The sequence below is a fragment of the Centruroides sculpturatus genome, unplaced genomic scaffold (assembly GCF_000671375.1).
Source record: "Centruroides sculpturatus isolate CEXI.00-Female unplaced genomic scaffold, Cexi_2.0 scaffold767, whole genome shotgun sequence".
NCBI classification, from domain to species: Eukaryota; Metazoa; Arthropoda; class Arachnida; order Scorpiones; family Buthidae; genus Centruroides; species Centruroides sculpturatus.
In genome coordinates, this window is record NW_019385366.1 from 245,626 (window position 1) to 264,930 (window position 19,305).

General features: G+C 25.3%; 1 protein-coding gene across 1 annotated transcript in view; it reads left to right on the forward strand.

Moving 5' to 3' along the window:
- Window positions 1-6,026: 6,026 nt before the first annotated feature.
- The window catches only part of LOC111638178 (transcriptional repressor p66-alpha-like), a 48,090-nt gene continuing 34,811 nt past the window's right edge, over window positions 6,027-19,305 (forward strand). Inside the window, exon 1 of the mRNA XM_023383840.1 lies at window positions 6,027-6,819. Within this exon, the coding sequence (XP_023239608.1) occupies window positions 6,112-6,819 (708 nt within the window). The 5' untranslated portion in view covers window positions 6,027-6,111. The remainder of the gene's footprint in view (window positions 6,820-19,305) is intronic.

Consider the following 19,305-nt stretch of genomic DNA (forward strand, 5'->3'; position numbering starts at 1 on the left):
GATATTAAAAAAACAAAAAAAAACTTAATTGATTAGTTACCAAATGTAGGGAAACATGCATCTAAAAACCAGACTATTTTCAGGCCAGAATTAAGCTAATTTTCATTAATTAAATTATAGAATTTGGTCTAAGCTGCTGTGTTGTGCTAAAATTAATAATAAATTGATTTTGAATTTAATTCAATAATTAGAAAATACTGAAAATAGCTTGACCTATAAATAATCAAACTATTAGGCATATGTTTGACTATTAAAATAAGGCTTTAGTTTATGTATATTCATCAAATTTAAATATCAAAATATCTTAAACAATTTGGTGTCAAGTATTGATAAATTTTATCAGAGACATGAAAAGCAATTTTGATTGATGATTGCATTAAATATAGACAAATAATAATTATTATTATTATTATTCAAACATCTATATTTTATTCTGAATGTGTTGTGAATCTCCTATATTTTCAGTGTTTTCTTTCACTGCTTGGTTCATGTGTGTTCTTTTTTCCACACCATTGTAGTAAACTAAACTGAATGTCATAGGAGCATTTAGCAACTTTGTTCATTTTTTACAAATTAGTTCCTATCAAAAACAAAAAGTAAATGCAGATTATTTTTTAAATACATGACAAATTTATAAAATTAATATGTACTATTATTTTATATTTTAGTATAATATATAATAAATACAGTAAAAAAAGTTTAGATGTGAATTATGGATTAAACAAAACCCTAATGTCTCTTCGAACATTAATATTTTTGATTTTAAGAATACAAGTTAATTAAGAATTTTAGAAAAGAACAGAATTTTTGTTATGAGAGTAATTAATAAATAATAGGATGAATTATCTTTTTGAATTTTTTTTGGAATCTTAATAATCCTTAGTAACTTTTCACTAATTGAAATCAAATAACCTTGTATAATAATTAGTTTGAATTAATACCCTTTGCTTCCATTTTTGAAATAAGTGCTAAATTATGCTGAAACTTTCTTTAATAGAATTATATTAAAAGTATGAGGAAAAAATGCTTAATTTGGTTTCTGGAATTAAGCATTGTTTCCCTCATTTTTTGAATATGTTTCAAAGTTCAGATGTTATTTTTGTTGAATTATATTAATTTAATAATTTACAAAATTTTAAAGTGAAGATAGACATTCTGCCATATGTTAACTCAAATTTTTTAAAATTTTTAATTAAATGTTGATGTGCCTGAAAATCTGGAATGTGATTTATCTCTGCAATTCTCCCATAATATGTAAATATGTTGTATGTTACTCCATCTGAATTCAAGACTTAAGCAGCAGATCTTGTGTAATGAATAAGAATTGTAAGCTTTTGAAGCCTAATGTTTTTCAGATTTCCGAATCTAAGTACTGTATTTCCTGTAATAATTGGCCACTGGGTTATTATTATTGTTGTTATTAATGTTTTTTCTTGTGGATCATTGTTGAAGTAAAAAATATATTGACATTGTAAGAAGGGAAAAAGCATGGTTCCAAGAAGGATGCGAAACTAGTTATATAACTAGTTACAGTTATATATATAGAAATCTAGTTATATAATATATAAAAATAATTTGAACGAAGTATCGAATTACCCTAATTAACTTCATACCTTTTGATGATTTCCAATATCAATAATGATATTAGTATCTGTTTTTCCAACTTTGATGTTGGAAAATATTGTATTGATAGCTGATTATTTGGTATTGAAAAATACTAACCAGGCCAGCCAGTGTGGTTCATCTCACGATACAAGTTAGATGGGTGAATATTACAAGATTATTTGTGACTGATTTATTATAGGAAATACAGTAATTAAAATTAATTAAACTTTCAAATAAATGTCAATATTCTATTTATAGTTTAGATTACACTAATGATCTACAAATTTTATTCAAATTCTTACATAGAAATTTTCAATATAATTTGTTTGTTTTACCATCTATCTTGATTGAAATATTAGTTGATTAGTTAAATCATGCTTTCTTTCCTACTTTAACTCAAAGTTTAAGAATGAGTTCATGAGTTCAAAGAATGAAATCATTTCTTTGTGTTCTTTTTAATATTTTCATCTAGTAGTCTCTTTATTATTGTACCAATCTTGACACTTTTTTTTTGTTTTATCTGGTCTCTTTCCTACTATCCCTACCTTATAAATTTTATGTGATAGTTCTGTACTTTACATATCTTATCATCATAGTCTTGTTTCTTTATGATGATTGTTATGATGTCTTATTTTCTTTATGATGATTGTTATTCCAGTTTTTTGTTTAGTTTTCTCATTTCTCAATTTTTTTTAATGACAAACTGATTATCTATCCCAGTATGCTCATTTCTATTCTCTTGGTGGTTTTTATTTTCTGTTTTCACTTAGAGCTCATGTTTGTACTCTCTAACAGAATGGATCTTTATTATGGTTTGCAAATCTTTATCTTTAGTATTTTGATATTCTTAAGTTGTGTGCCGCTTGTGATATCTCTAGTTATGTTTTTATATCCTAAGTGAATTGTTTTTTTTTTCTTTTTTCCTCTTGTTTCTGTTTGTTTCCTTCTAGTGTACTAATAACTACACCCAAATACTTGAATTATGGTATTTGTTTTAGAACATTACTCATTCTTTAAACCATAGATAGGTTTTGTTCTCTTCTTATCGGGATATTCCAATTTTCAATGCAAATGTTGAGTGTTGAAGTCAACAATTTGACATCATCAATGATGTTCTAACTCAAGTACGAAGTGCTTAGTTCCCATAATTCCATTCTTAGCAAGATGGATTCCATTCAAATGTCTTACCAATTACTCACAATTCATTGGAAAGTAGCAGTCAACATATCTGTTGAGTGCTGAGTGTGTTGAGGTAGCGCTGTTGTCAGCACTACCTCAACGTTGAAAAAAAGGAACAAATTTTAATGAACATTGAGATCAGCGCTGAGTCAGCGTTGAAAATTGGAATGTCCCATATGCTAATAATTACCTCTGATCTTTCATTAACTTTTAACCCTTCAGTTTTTAGAGTTTCTTGCTACATCCAAATTCTTCTTTATTATTATTCCTCTGTGTCTGCTGTAATAATTACATCATCTGCACGCACAGTAATTTCCAGCCTTTGATCTTACATTTGTTCAATATATCCATAACCAGTACAAACATAAAAGGTCTTAAATGCTAATTTTTAATGTAAGTGTGCTATGTGCTTTCACATCAGACAAATTCTAAATTCCCAAAAGCTGTTGGTACTCCCTTATAAATTATATTTTACTTAAAATCCTGACCAGGTTTTTGGAGAAGTGTTTTTACTCATGTACAAATATATTTTCATAGTTTTTTTTAACTGTTCAAAGTCAGTGAACACATGTTTTTTTTATTATTATTTTCTAAAGTTTTCTCTTGTATTTTGTTTCAAACTAAATATTTTATCATCTATTTCCATACCCATTAAAATAGTGGATGAGTTTATCTATATGTTTAAGCTTTGCATTATGACCATTTATTAATAAGTGATACTTAAGTTAACATTATTAATAATAAAAAGTACATAAATGTTTGATAATGATCAGGAAAACTTAGAAATATTATATCTAAATTTTTAAATAGTCATTTTACATTGAATTATACTTTTGATAACCATTAAAAATTTATTAGCTTGCTACAGATTTCTAAGGAGCCCTTTCTTTATTTTCTTTTTGATTAAATATTTTTTGAGAAAATTACTTCTCGTCTTTAGATTGAATTCTCTGTTCTAGAATCAAAATGGTTTGTAACACAGAATACTTTTATTTGAAACTTTGAATCACTGGCATTTTGATTTAGGAGATAATTAATTTATAGTTTATAAGATGGAGTCATCTGCTTAGAGAAAATCAATTGTTATTTCAACAATACATATGTAAGATTTTAGTAATAGAAAGCAGAAATCTCAATATCTTTGAATTTGTAATGATTCAAAAATGACAGCAATGAAATTTGTAATACACTAAAGAATGTAACAATACATTGGAAAATGTTGAATATTAACATTAACAAATGTTCATATGCTAATTGTGTATTACAGTGACTATATTAATTTGTTTTTATTTGTAGCTTCTATGAATGTAATTTTTGCTTAATGTAAAATTAAATATCATTAATTAATTATTAATCATTACTTATTATCTGGAATTTACAGTACTGGTTTTTAATTTTTGTCTCAATTTGCATATGTTATAATTAATGAATATATTTTCTTCATAAATTAAAAGAACTTCTATGAAATCTCTAAATAAAGTGTGTATCTTTTATTATTAGAAATAATAAAAATTCTACTTTGTAAGTGTGATATATGGCATTGTTATCAATATAATTTTATGATGTTATAATAAATTATTAAATCATAAAATTCTGATTTCTTGTTTATTTTGCTAACTATAAATATATAAAAATTAGCATTTTATTTCATTATTATTTGTTTAAAAATTTGTCTGATATTTCATAATTGTTACAAACGTTTTCAAATATTAAAATTTAATAGATCTATTATGTAAATTTTTAGAATTATGCAATATATTTTCATATTTTATTAATTTTTTTACATGTGAATTCCATAAAATGTTTACCAATAAAAATTCTTTATTCTGCATTTATTAAATTATATTTATTTTATATTTAAATTTTCTTTAAATTTGTAGATACGAATAATTACTGTAAATATTAATTATTTTCAGTTGAAAAAGTCTATCCAAACTTAACACAACAAAAAATTAACATTTATTTTGGAAGTTTTTACGAAATTTATAAAATGATAAAGATTAGTAAATAATATGATTGAAATATTTAAATGGTATGAATAATGTGTTTGCTTTCTATGATTTCAATTAATTCATTGTTTATTCATGTTTATGTCACAATTTAAAATTTTAAAAGTGAAATGTTTGTCTTAGCAGATTGTCCACTGAATGACCTAAAAATAATTTTTAAATATATTTACAGTATTTTAAAATTCTATCTTTTAGTTGCTTGAAATTTTTTGTGAAAATGTCTTTAGTTCATAATTTATCTATTTTATCCCTTTCTAGTTTATGATGATAATTGAGTATGGTGAATATATTATCATAAAACATTTGAAATAAAAATATTTTTCTCATATACTTTAACTTGACCTTCTAGATACAACAGAATTTTTACTATTTTTGCTGCCATTCTATGCAATATACATTGTTGTTATCTGTTGATATTACTGATTGCATTTTCTTTATTTATCAATAAATATTTATTATTTTTAACATGTTATAAACATTACACTATACAAATATTTAAAATTATAATAAATGATAGTTTAAATNTCTTATCAAGATCTAATTTAACTTGTGCTTTCTCTGATTATTAATTATAATACCACAAATTTTAATTATTCAAAAATATATTTGATATGAACAGCTTTCACTTTTAGATGTATACTAATATATTCAAACTTGAAAGTGTACAAACACCAACTTTACACCAAAATCAATCATAATAAATATACAAATGACTCATTTGAAAAATATTTATGTTTTCCAAATTTAAGATTGAATTGTTTCTTATTGATAAGTATGCTTTAAAGATAAACTGCAACTCATACTTTCTTTTAACTGCCAATTGACCATCACTGTTTTAGCACTAGAAATTCTGAAACTGTTACATATCTGTATTATTTTACTCCTGATTGATTCTGTTATAAACAGAATCAATCAAACAGAATCTTGCTGTTTTTTTGGCAGATATTTTAGAATTTTATCAGGCCTGTTATGATACAATGAACGTTTTATAGTTCAAAATTTTTATTAATAACATTAATATAAAAGTTCATATGTTTATAGAATTTACTACATAATTCAATTATAGATTATTTTAACAAAGAAAATATAAATGCAACATTAAATGTACTAGTTTATTAAAATACATTGTGGATAAATTTATTTTATTTTTTTTTTACATTTATTACATTTTTCTAAATGATTGTAGTAAACATTCAAAATAAAACTATTGATTAATTTTAATATTAAAAATTTTTTAGCATTATAAAAGTGGAGGAAGTGTGAAACTTTGGAGTAATATTACTTTTAATTTCATGCACTGATATTTTTCTATTGCAGCATGAGAACTGCATCTCGAATCATGACCAGTAATAGAGATTCTTCCTATCATTCTAATTTTCCAGAAAATGAAACAATAGATTTAAGTATTAAAAGAAAGGTTCCTGTGGAACTTGAAACAAATCTTGAAGGACCATCATCATCAGGCAAAAGCAATAAAGAAATAGGTGTTGTTATTAAAAAAAGAAAATCTTTAAGTTTTCAATATTTGGATAAATCACATGTGAGGTCTCAGCCTTCAAGAGCTGCTCGCTATACAGAATCATATAGTTTAAGTGCTAGTTCTTCACCTGATGTAGTTGTTTTGTCTGATGAAGAAAACATGCAATTAAATGGACATGTTAATGGTTTTGAAAGTGATTCTCGACCAGAATCATCTGATTCAGAAGCTGTGGAATTGCCCCTTCCTCCTTTATCGAGAGAGTTAACAAAAGAGGAATATTTAGAACGACAGAAAAAAATATGGAAGTTACGGGAGAAATTGAGAACTGAAGAAATGAAATTAGTGCTTCTTAAGAAACTTCATCAAAGTCAACTAATGAAAGAGACTTTATTGAATTCATCAGGAACAATTTCAGGAAAATTATCTTCAACAGGTCGTGTTGGAATAGCACCCACAACTCCTCCTCCTCCTCTAGTTCGTAGCAGCCACATGAGTTCACATAGTAAAACAAGCATGCAACATCATAATCAGCAGTCTTCTTTAATGGTATGCTTTATAATTTTTATAATTGAAATTTGTTTTGCTATATAATGTAATTTTATTTTAATTGATTTTGTGCACTTTGGATTATTTTATTAAAAAATGTGGAATTACAACTATTTTAAAGTTATAAAATGATTAAAAGTAAAGTTTGCGTTAAAGATAAAAGCTGTAGTGTTATGCAGTTTAAATGGGTGGATATATTTTTATAATACATCTGATATCTATTTTATGGAATAAATATTTTAAATATAAAATTAAAAATTTCTAAGGATATTATTATTTTGAATAAGGGTAAGTAATTTACTGTGTTTTTAATTTTATGGAATTCAAATATATTTTAAGCTTTTTATCTTATATACATACACACATATATACGTAGGTATGTGTGTATTTGTGTGTGTGTGTGTGTGTTTGTTTGTTTTTTTTATGAAGATATTGATGGTTTTCTTTAAGAATAAGTGAAAAATAAAGCTTATTCAAAAAAACAAATTTTAAATTATTAAGCAAATATAAATATAGAATTATTTACCGAAAGAAAATTTGTGTGTGTAAATTATAATTAATAATGAGCACCTGAACTTTTTATTTCCTCAGTAACATTGCTTTATCACATTAATGTGATAAAACAGATAATGAGATAAAAGTATTTTTAACGTGTTTAAATATGAATTTTCATATCTTGTACTATGCAAAATTTAAACAATTCAATGATTATCTATGTTTAGGAATTATATATAAAATTAAATTTAAATATTCTTTTTGAAAATTATTTCATTCATTGAAAGCAAAGTTGTTGTTATTGGTTTTGTAGTTTATAAAGAAATTCAGTATCAAATTATTTTGTGTTTTCTTCGTTTATAAATTAAGTTTTTCTTTGTAATTTTTCTCACGAAACAGAATTGACTTGATGTAGTTTAATAAATGACACCACTCAAAATTGAAATATGGTAAACATTTATTTTTTATAGACTAATAGAAAGAGAATAGCTATTATAGCTAAATTATTATTTTTTTGTTGCAAAAGCATATTAAAAATTTCTTGAAAATCTTTATGTGAAAACAAAAAGCATTACAGGTTACATTGAAAGTGTGATGTAATCAAGTGTTTATATAATTTATGTAAACTGTTCTAGATATAAATATTTTAATATCTTGGTCATATTATATGTTAATGATGGGTAATGTTTATTGTTGTTAGTAACGAGTAATCATAATTAAGTAGTTAGCCATATTATATTCTACATATTCATTATTATTATTAATAAAATAATGGTTAAACTTAACCATTTAAAATAAAGAATTATAAGATATCAAATTTCTCTGATTCCAAAACACAGATTAATTTCAAAATCGAATTTTAAGATTATTTCTTTCAGTTAAAGGAAAAACTTTAAAATAATCAACTTTACATAATAACAAATTAGAAAAACAATACAAAAGTTACAAAGTAAGTAAAGTTCAACAGTTTTATTTCCATGCTCATCTACATATACAATAACTCTGCTTTTAATGCTAAAATATAATGTTATCTTTGATGTATTTTTAACATCAAAAAAAGGAGTTTAAAATTAAATGCTTGTTACCAGCAAACTTGATTTCAACTGATATGACTGTTGAGCAGTTTAGCCAAAAATGTCTATTATTAGTTCACAAAACATCATGTGGGCTATATGCAATGAGTGCTGATTGTTGCCTTAGTCTGTGAATGAAATGACTTACAATTACAGTCCAGAGAATGTAAGAAGCATCTTTATTTTGGCCAAGTAAATGCATCTTAGAATTGAAGAAATATGGCATATAACTCCAGTTTTGATAATTTTACAAAATATGTATAAGTGGAATGCTTTATAAAATGATATTAAAAAAACAAAAAAAAACTTAATTGATTAGTTACCAAATGTAGGGAAACATGCATCTAAAAACCAGACTATTTTCAGGCCAGAATTAAGCTAATTTTCATTAATTAAATTATAGAATTTGGTCTAAGCTGCTGTGTTGTGCTAAAATTAATAATAAATTGATTTTGAATTTAATTCAATAATTAGAAAATACTGAAAATAGCTTGACCTATAAATAATCAAACTATTAGGCATATGTTTGACTATTAAAATAAGGCTTTAGTTTATGTATATTCATCAAATTTAAATATCAAAATATCTTAAACAATTTGGTGTCAAGTATTGATAAATTTTATCAGAGACATGAAAAGCAATTTTGATTGATGATTGCATTAAATATAGACAAATAATAATTATTATTATTATTATTCAAACATCTATATTTTATTCTGAATGTGTTGTGAATCTCCTATATTTTCAGTGTTTTCTTTCACTGCTTGGTTCATGTGTGTTCTTTTTTCCACACCATTGTAGTAAACTAAACTGAATGTCATAGGAGCATTTAGCAACTTTGTTCATTTTTTACAAATTAGTTCCTATCAAAAACAAAAAGTAAATGCAGATTATTTTTTAAATACATGACAAATTTATAAAATTAATATGTACTATTATTTTATATTTTAGTATAATATATAATAAATACAGTAAAAAAAGTTTAGATGTGAATTATGGATTAAACAAAACCCTAATGTCTCTTCGAACATTAATATTTTTGATTTTAAGAATACAAGTTAATTAAGAATTTTAGAAAAGAACAGAATTTTTGTTATGAGAGTAATTAATAAATAATAGGATGAATTATCTTTTTGAATTTTTTTTGGAATCTTAATAATCCTTAGTAACTTTTCACTAATTGAAATCAAATAACCTTGTATAATAATTAGTTTGAATTAATACCCTTTGCTTCCATTTTTGAAATAAGTGCTAAATTATGCTGAAACTTTCTTTAATAGAATTATATTAAAAGTATGAGGAAAAAATGCTTAATTTGGTTTCTGGAATTAAGCATTGTTTCCCTCATTTTTAGTATCAAATTATTTTGTGTTTTCTTCGTTTATAAATTAAGTTTTTCTTTGTAATTTTTCTCACGAAACAGAATTGACTTGATGTAGTTTAATAAATGACACCACTCAAAATTGAAATATGGTAAACATTTATTTTTTATAGACTAATAGAAAGAGAATAGCTATTATAGCTAAATTATTATTTTTTTGTTGCAAAAGCATATTAAAAATTTCTTGAAAATCTTTATGTGAAAACAAAAAGCATTACAGGTTACATTGAAAGTGTGATGTAATCAAGTGTTTATATAATTTATGTAAACTGTTCTAGATATAAATATTTTAATATCTTGGTCATATTATATGTTAATGATGGGTAATGTTTATTGTTGTTAGTAACGAGTAATCATAATTAAGTAGTTAGCCATATTATATTCTACATATTCATTATTATTATTAATAAATAAAATAAAATAAACCTTTAACTATCCAGCAATAAATGATGTTAATAAAAACGTTTTCAACTGTTTTTAAACGGCCATCTTCAGTCGAACCAATATTAAAAAAGAACGCATAAAATACAAATTAAACAGAAACCGAAATGCCAATGTGTACTTCATCGGACTTAAATCTTTTATTTTAAAATATTAAATAAAATTTAGTGCCGAGAGAATTATTTAACAATTTCTGTCGATTAATATTAATTAAAGTGAAACATAATAGCTTTTTGTTGACTTTTAAAAACTTTTGTTTTTAATTGCTTCTAATCAACATTACTAATTTATTAAATTATACAGACTTTCTGTAATAATTAGGTTGATGTCGAAACATTATTTCAAAATTTGTACCTAATTAAACTTTATTTTTTACAAGTTTTGTTTTGAATTTAATATTTTTGGTGTTGCCAATACTAACTATTCATATTCAAGCTAGAAAAATTTAGAATTTGAAACTGTATCAATTTTTACAAAATAATAATCTGATTTTCATATAGTTTTTAAATAAAAATTTTTTTTTTATATGTTATAAAAAATCTTTTAAAATATAAAGCAAAAAGATAATGATAAATTTAACTTAATTTTTAACTATACTTTTAAAAAGTTCTTGAGATATTTATAGTATTTAGAGGAGTCATGCAAAATTTTGTGAGGATTTTTTTAAGGTGGTGGGAGTCGTTCACNTCACCAGGTACTGGATCAATGTATATAAAAATCAATTCACAATAAACCTTTGACCAGTAAAATATTTATTTGAAAAACAAACGTTTTTGACCGTATTCTTCGGCTGTAAGCACAACGGCTTTTCGAATCTCGAAACGTTTAACCTGAAGAAGGCCAAAGAATACAGTCGAAAACGTTTGTTTTTCAAATAAATATTTTACTGGTCAAAGGTTTATTGTGAATTGATTTTTACAAATAGAAAAAATATAATATATTTCCTTTAGGACTAAACATATAACTGAGTCCATCTTCATTTGTCCTTTCACACACTATATATTTAAGATTTAATATATTTTTTCTATTAAATCTTAAATATATTTATACCATTCTTCTAGTGTAAATGTCTAAAGGTAACAAATTTAATGCCATTGAAAATAGTGTTGAAGAATATATGATTTGTTTTAATAAATTTATGATGTTTGTTCTAATTTAAAAACTTAATAACAAAAGACAGTTTTAAAATACACATCTTCTCATTAAAACAGTTTAAAATTTTAGTTTCATGGCATACTAACCTATTCAAATCAACATCAATGAATTATATATCAATAGATAAAACATGTAATAAATACAGTAAAGTATTGTTGTTGAAATGTCATTTAGGGAAAACTAGAAAAGATTGAATTTTTATTTTAAAAAAGTGCCATATTAAACCAAGATTGACAAAATGATGATGGATTATATAATAATAGGAATGTATGATGTATTTATGGCTAATTGTATTTACTATCTTACTGGAGAGGTGTTTACACTCATCTGGAAAACAAAGTTGAAAGAGAAACAGACGTAGAACATTGTTAACTGTACTATGACACAAGCCAAGAAATATAAGATTGTGTTTTCCCTTTTTAGAACTTTGAGTAAACTAGACTTTCTTCTGCAGTTATTTGTTTCTAGTAAATTGTAGAGATTATATACTATGCCTAATATTGACAACCAACTAAAAAAATAAAAAAAAATTTGTGTTAGTTGTAAAAACAAAGTTTTAGAATAAGCTAAAATTTTTCCATAACTAAACTATGGCTTTTTAATATGGCCAGTAATAGTTATCTGGGCTTAACTATTGCTAGTTATATTTAATTGATGGATAATAATTGAGTTTAAAGTAAGGAGGAATTATCATAGAGGATGGAATAATCTGTGACTCAATTTAGATTGTTTTTGCAATCGTATTTAAAGATTAATTATAGAAATCATGTTTGGTTTATATCAGAGATTCCCAATTTTTTTCTTTTTATCAACTCATCTTCAAAATTAGGGTTAATTTGCCAATTTCTTTCTATGCTGATACAAATAAGAAAAACTACTAGTAGGATGAAATTCAAATGTCTGTTTTAGGTTAAAATTTAAAGATATATCAATTATTATTATTTTGTTATGTTTTTAAATGTAATGAAAAATAAATTTGTTCACTGGCCTCCAAACTATCCATAGTAATTCGTTGATCCTTTAGATAACTGATCAAGTTTTTTTCAATGTTGTCAGCAATCAGGTTGGAAATGTCTGGTCTTTGTACACCATAACTCAAATGCCAAGAGGTCCAAAAAATTTCAAATCATCAAAAATTTGAATTATTCATATCTGAAAATTAAACTAGTTTTTTGCAAGTTTTTAGTTTCAATGATAAGCATATTTTTTGGTTGTGTTATATTTTCTCTTTACTTTTTTCACATCTTTAATCATTTCAGCTTTTTTAAGATAAAGAGCACTTTATGTGCCTTCCTTGATCAGATGTTGTAAAAACAACTAAATAACTTTGCGATTCAAATTTGCAATATAGATGCAAATGCTATTAAAACTCTGAAATGCATGACAGTTTTCCCACATTTCAAGGATTTATAGAATGCTGGTATTTTGGAGATTCTAATAGATGCTACTTTCTCTTTTCAAGTTTTATTTTTCAGATATGAAAATTATTAGCTTTGAATTTTCTAAACTGAAACTAAAAACATTTGAATTACAGTAACTGTATTTTTTAAAATAATTTAAATATGAATTTCAAGGGGAATAATAACAGATTCAATTTATTTAACAATTCAAATTATTTTCAAGTTTAAATTAACAAGATTTGGCTGTAATATATCTATATACAATTAAATCTTATTTATTTAGTTAGTCATTATTGAACATTGTTGTTCATGTTCATATCTAGCCATGGCTTTTTAATAACAATTATATCTAGAAAGACTAGGATAAAGAAAAGTCTGAATTATGGTTTATGTCTAGATCTTATTTTTGTAATTGGCCTGTTAGCATTATTTATAATTTTGAGAAAGAAATTGTATAACTAGAGAGATGTTACAATCTTGAAAAAATGATTTATATTTGGATTGTAAATGGCCTATTTATGTTATTTTTACTATTGATTTTTGAACTGTTATTAAATACCACTAATAGATTCTTTACTTAAAACAACAAATAAATGATTTATTAACATTGTTTGTTTAAAAAACTCTAATTCATTATATTTTCTATTATAAAATAAGTTTTAAAATACATCTAATTGATCATAATTTCTATAGAGAGCAAATATTTGCTCTCTATAGAAATTAAAAATGGGGTACACATTAGAATCAGACATAGTTGACTTAATGCAGCATTGTTCACATTGCTCTTCACTCTGTTCAGCAATTTGTGTGTATTATGATGCTAATATAAACATAGCACATATCCCTCTCACTACTTTGGTTTTGGTTTTGGAATAATTTGATGACTTGAACTACAGTAAGCCAATTGAATGATGTCCAGCAAATAAATCTTCTATAAAGTTGTGTTTAAGCAGAGTTATCCACTAAGCTGAAGAACTTGAATATAAATACTTCAGTGATACTATGTGCTACTATGTTTCACATTAGTATGCTTGTGCATACTGATGTGAAATCTCAGACTAATCTTTCAGAATATTATAAATTAATTAATTTTAATTCTAATTACAGTCGACCCCCCTATAATTACGGTCCCTATAATTACGATTCCTATAAAACTACGAAAAAATATACGTATTTTGGAAATGTTGAGTCGGATTAGTGTAGGATCGATTAATTTTATGGAAGAAAACCTTTCAATCAGCCGTAGTCTGTAAACTTGACACGTATCGGGCTGTGATTGGAACGACTTGTAAGAAATCAGATTCCTAATAAATTGGAACGTATCTATATCTTATAGGGGGTTGACTGTATTAAATTTAATAAAAGATGATGACTTAATTGCCTACTGTTTAATCTAAATTACATGCCCAAAATGTAGTCCAATAATAAATTCTGCTTGTTATTTGATTAATAATGTAATTTTGGCTTGGTTTTTTATGATTTTAGATAGTGTGGTTGATAGCAAATTGTATGTAATCCCTGACTTATAACACAGAATCCCATCATAAGTCAAACATGAAAATAATGCTAACTGGGTACAATTCCAAATATCAAGCTCCCATGCATAAGCTATGTATTGTAATCAGTATTCATTGCTGTATTGTACAGTGGAACCCCGGTTAACGACCAAATCGGTTAACGAACTTTTATTTTGCAAAAATTTTGTCTTGGATAACGAACAAAATTTGGATAACGAACGTAACGGTATTTTGTGTGAAATTTTAGTTGGTGTTAGGCATGCACGAGTTAAGCATTGCTTTTCTGAGTGTTTGTGCTATACTTCTTTTTTCAATTTTGTGATTTTTATATTTAATCAATATGGCATCCAAGAAAAAAAAAAGTCATAGTGGCAATATAGAACGACAACGCAATATAAACGACAATGCGCTATCGCATCTGAGAAAAATTATGATTAAAAGAGTAAGACGATCAACTTTAGATCAATTTCTTGTTCCTTACGGAAAGAGTTTGTTTGTTTGTTAAGTTATGGCAACGCAACACTTGGGCGATCTGCCTAGGGGGAATGCCTTCTGGGAGGTGTTTTTAAGGAAAATTGGCCTTTATTTAGGCGTTACAGACGTGGAGAAAACCTGGAAAACTCCACGTGGCCAGCCCGTCTGAGCGAGGTGCGAACCCACGAACGAACGAAGACCACTTAGCCACTGGTGGGTATTTTTACCGAAAGAGACTCGACTCGAAGAATCTTTCGATGAAGTGCTATCCGTTATTTTTTTGGAAGGAATTCCCCTTCTAAGCATTAAGGTTCGTATATCTCCACTTTTCTGCCACCAACTACAACAAACGAAGATATGTACAGTGCTATTTTATTAAACAAAGTTTACATGTTTGTTGCTGTAATGATAGATACTACGTTTTCCTACATTTTCATCAAAGAAAATGACTGTATATTACAAATAAAATCACAAAAATTTCGGAGACTAAAACGGATTAATTGCATTTGCATTAATTTCTATGGGAAAAATTGCTTCGGTTAACGAACAATTCAGTTAACGAACGGAGTCACGGAACGGATTAAGTTCGTTAACCGGGGTTCCACTGTACTACATTATATATAATACAGCAATGGTGTTTACAATACAGAATGGTGTTTAAATCAACATTTAATTTTTTAATTAATTAATTAGTATTTTTATTAACAAAGATTTATGGAAATTATGGTATTAACTTTACTTTTCTTAATTTTTATTTGCTTTATTTCATATTAATTCCTTTAACCTTATTATAAAATTAAACTTAGAATGATTATCTGGACCAAGTAGTTCTGCAGAAAGATAGTTTGGTTTTCAGTTTTTTGAAATGCTATAAATCTGTGATAGTGTAACATATATACACCTGTTGTTACAAACAAGTGTTCTAGTTATTGTTATATACAGTGTGTGGTGTTTTGTGTTCATTATAGTATTACATTTAGCATTTAATAATTGTATCATGTCATTAGTAAGTGCTATTGTTTAGACTCAAAAATAATACCTTTAAATTATGCTAATTTTGGCCGTCATAAGTTGAGAATCGAATACACTGGTTATATATCATCACATACTTTTTTATGCATGAAAATTTATGATTCTTAACTTTTTGTGTATGTTAAATGTTGATGGATATTGAAAATCTTTCTAATATTTTACATAACATAACATTTACATTTTCTTGTAAATGATCAACATTTCATTTTATTATGTCTGCATTTATAAATATCACAACTATCTTTGTTTTCTAGTAGCTATCACTTTACCATTTCTTTTTATAACAACAGAAGTTAAAAATATTTTAAAATTTATTTTCTGTATCCTTTTTATACTACAGAGATGAAAAGTGTTCGATTTTTGTGCTTAACATTATTTTCTTAGATGAGAATGGAACTTGACAATTTATAAGAATCGTTATTTTGACATGTCAATTCACTAGATTAAAACTAGCCAGGTGGAATCCCAAGCCAAAAGGGTCTGGGGTAATTCCATATTTAGTTTACTTCCTTTTCTCAATTGACTAAGTTTTATGTCAGTAACAAGAATAAAAACAGAACAGACTGAAATATAGCAAATAATAATTCATTATATAACAAACATTTTTAAACCTAATTTATCATCATATGATATTGGACTAAGGGGTTAATTATATATTTTCCATAATACAATAAATTTAGAATTGTAATATAATAAATTATGATTACCTATTAACTTATAAACATATAAAAGATATAAAAACACAAAAACTGACAAAATGTTGTCAACCTTACTTTGAAAAGTTTTTTTTTGTCTGGTTTAATGCTTTTGGGATTTAAACTTCCATTGCATTCAAGTTCTACAGAGAAAAGATCTTGAAAGTAGAATTTTAAATTCTGAAAACATTAAACCAGACAAAAGAAACAGGACTTTTTTGAAGTTAGACTGATTTTATAACGAGTTGATATAATCTTTCATTTTTAATTTATTATTCATAAATGTTAGATCTTATTAATCCTGTTAGCCTCTTAATTTGTTATATGTGCAAGCTTTGTTTTCTTTTGTTAATCTGCTTACCTATCTCTCTACATCATCTGGGTATATTGAATAATTCATAAATATTTCAAATGATATAAAAAAAGTGGTTCTAAGTGATTGGTTTTTTAATTCACTAGAATTCATTTATTGTAGGATTCACCTAAGATAATGATAAACAATTGACAACATTAAGTGGGGTAAATAAATAGATCTGTAATTAGTGAAAATTCTGATTCTGACATTAAAAGGACATACAGTCGACCCCCCATAACACTGTTGATAATTCCATTTTATATGAATTCCATGATGTATGAGTCACTTAGATTTTACAAATACAGTAGAGCGTCATTTATCCAAAGGTCGGTTATCCAAAACGTCGGTTATCCGAAGAAATTACAGTCGACAAATTTAAATTTTTGCCAGTGCTGTGGCGCTGTAATCTTTGGCTACTCATATATTTTACATTTTTGATACTAAATTAACTTCTGAAGTATAATTTTTTATTGTTTTTATATTTTTCAATATATTTATTTTGTTTGTACAAAATAAAAAAATAATTTTTAACGATACAATAGTCTTCATTAGGCTTAACATCGACAAAAATTCAATGCGAAGCGACACACAACAGAGAAAAATTTCAACAAGGGATAAATTAATATATTTTTTCATACATAATTGGTTATCTGAAAAATAAGTTATCCGAACAACCCCAGTCCCCAATTGATTCGGATAAACGACGCTCTACTGTACATGTGCCGGACTGTGAACAGCTCATGTATTTGTAAAATCTAAGTGAATTGTACAACATGGAATTCATATAAAATGGAATTATCAACAGTTTTATGGAGAATTGACTGTACTAAAACAATTAATAAACAAGTTATACATTTTTAAATAATAATTAAAACTATTATTATTATTAAATTAATAATAGTAAATTCAGTTTTATTTTCTGTTTTTTGCAGTAGTGTCTTTAACAACAGATAGTATGTAATTGAAGTAAGAAATGCTAGCAATTTAAATTGCTGTACTGTGAGCAAATTACAATTAAACCAAATAATATTTAACATTCAAGGCACTGGTTAAGACTGATAACATACAATTGTTATCAGTCACAAGAAAAGACAATTTTAAAATGTCTATTTACCTGAAGATAATGGTATCTTTAATTAAAACTCTATTGTAAGCAAAATTGTGTTATTTTAATTTTTGCATTTTGGGACATGCTAATTCTGATAACACTATCTGTGATTATAATAAGCAGATTCTACTGTATTTTGATAATATCCAAAACCTGTAATCTCAAGAAATTGCTATATATAGGGCTGTCAAAAAAGAATGCTTTGATTTTATTACTCAAATATTATTAAACATATCAAAATGATTCAAATCAAGTGTTAAAATGTTAGGAAATTTCTAAATTCACAGGGATAAAAAATAGCAGCCATCAATTACTGTAATCCCATCTCTTAAAGATAACTCCAAACATCACATAGTACAGGATCAAATACTGTTTTACTGATTGCTGGGTGGCAAATGAAATAAATATTGAAGCTTTCTAAAGTAAGAAAAAGCTTAGAAAGTTCCTAACATTTTAACATGTTCAATAGTATTCAAGTAATGAATTTTTAAAATTAGGGATTTTTTTCTAATGACCCTGTATATCTCTAACACAAGTTAAGATTACATATTGTGGATCAGTTGTAAAGCTAAGAAATGAATATATAAAAAAAAATCTTTATTTTTAACTACAGTCACTAATATGAAAATTCTATAAGATATAATCTTGATATAAGTGAGTGGTTAGATTTCTGTTGAGTACAAAAACAATATTCAGATTAGATCACTAAATTGAAAAATTTTAATTGTAAATTAAATAATAATGATTTTAATATGCTGTTATTTTGCTTTATTAATTATAATTGAATTTATCCAATAAGTTAACTTGTTACTATATACTATATCTAATAAAAAGTATCATGTAAAATTGCTTTTGTATTTTTATATTTGATAAAAATTTAAAAGCAAAAATTAACATGATTTATTTGTGTGTATAATTCTGATATTGGAGAACAAATGTCTCTGTAAATGGATTTTAATGCATTTAAAAAAAGTTAACAACTTCAATTAAACTGATATATATTTTTGTTGTTCCAAATATAAATTGTACTGTTTTTATGATCAGGATTAGAATATTCTATTACTTCTAAGTGATGCTGCTGCTGATTTATTAATTAGTTTTTAATAAATCACATGTTTTGTTTTAAAATTTATTAGTTATTATACAAAATATTTTGCAGTTTTTTAAATGAAATCTTAAGGTTTTTTTTTTCCAGTAAACTTGATAAAATGGACACAAATTTGAGAAAAATCAAAGAAATAAATTTGTGTAAAAATTTGTTCAAACTTTTTTATAAATTTTTTAAAATTGAATACTTAATTTATAATTATCAAAAAATAAACTTAGCCATGTTACTGAAAAATGTTTAAAATAATAAATT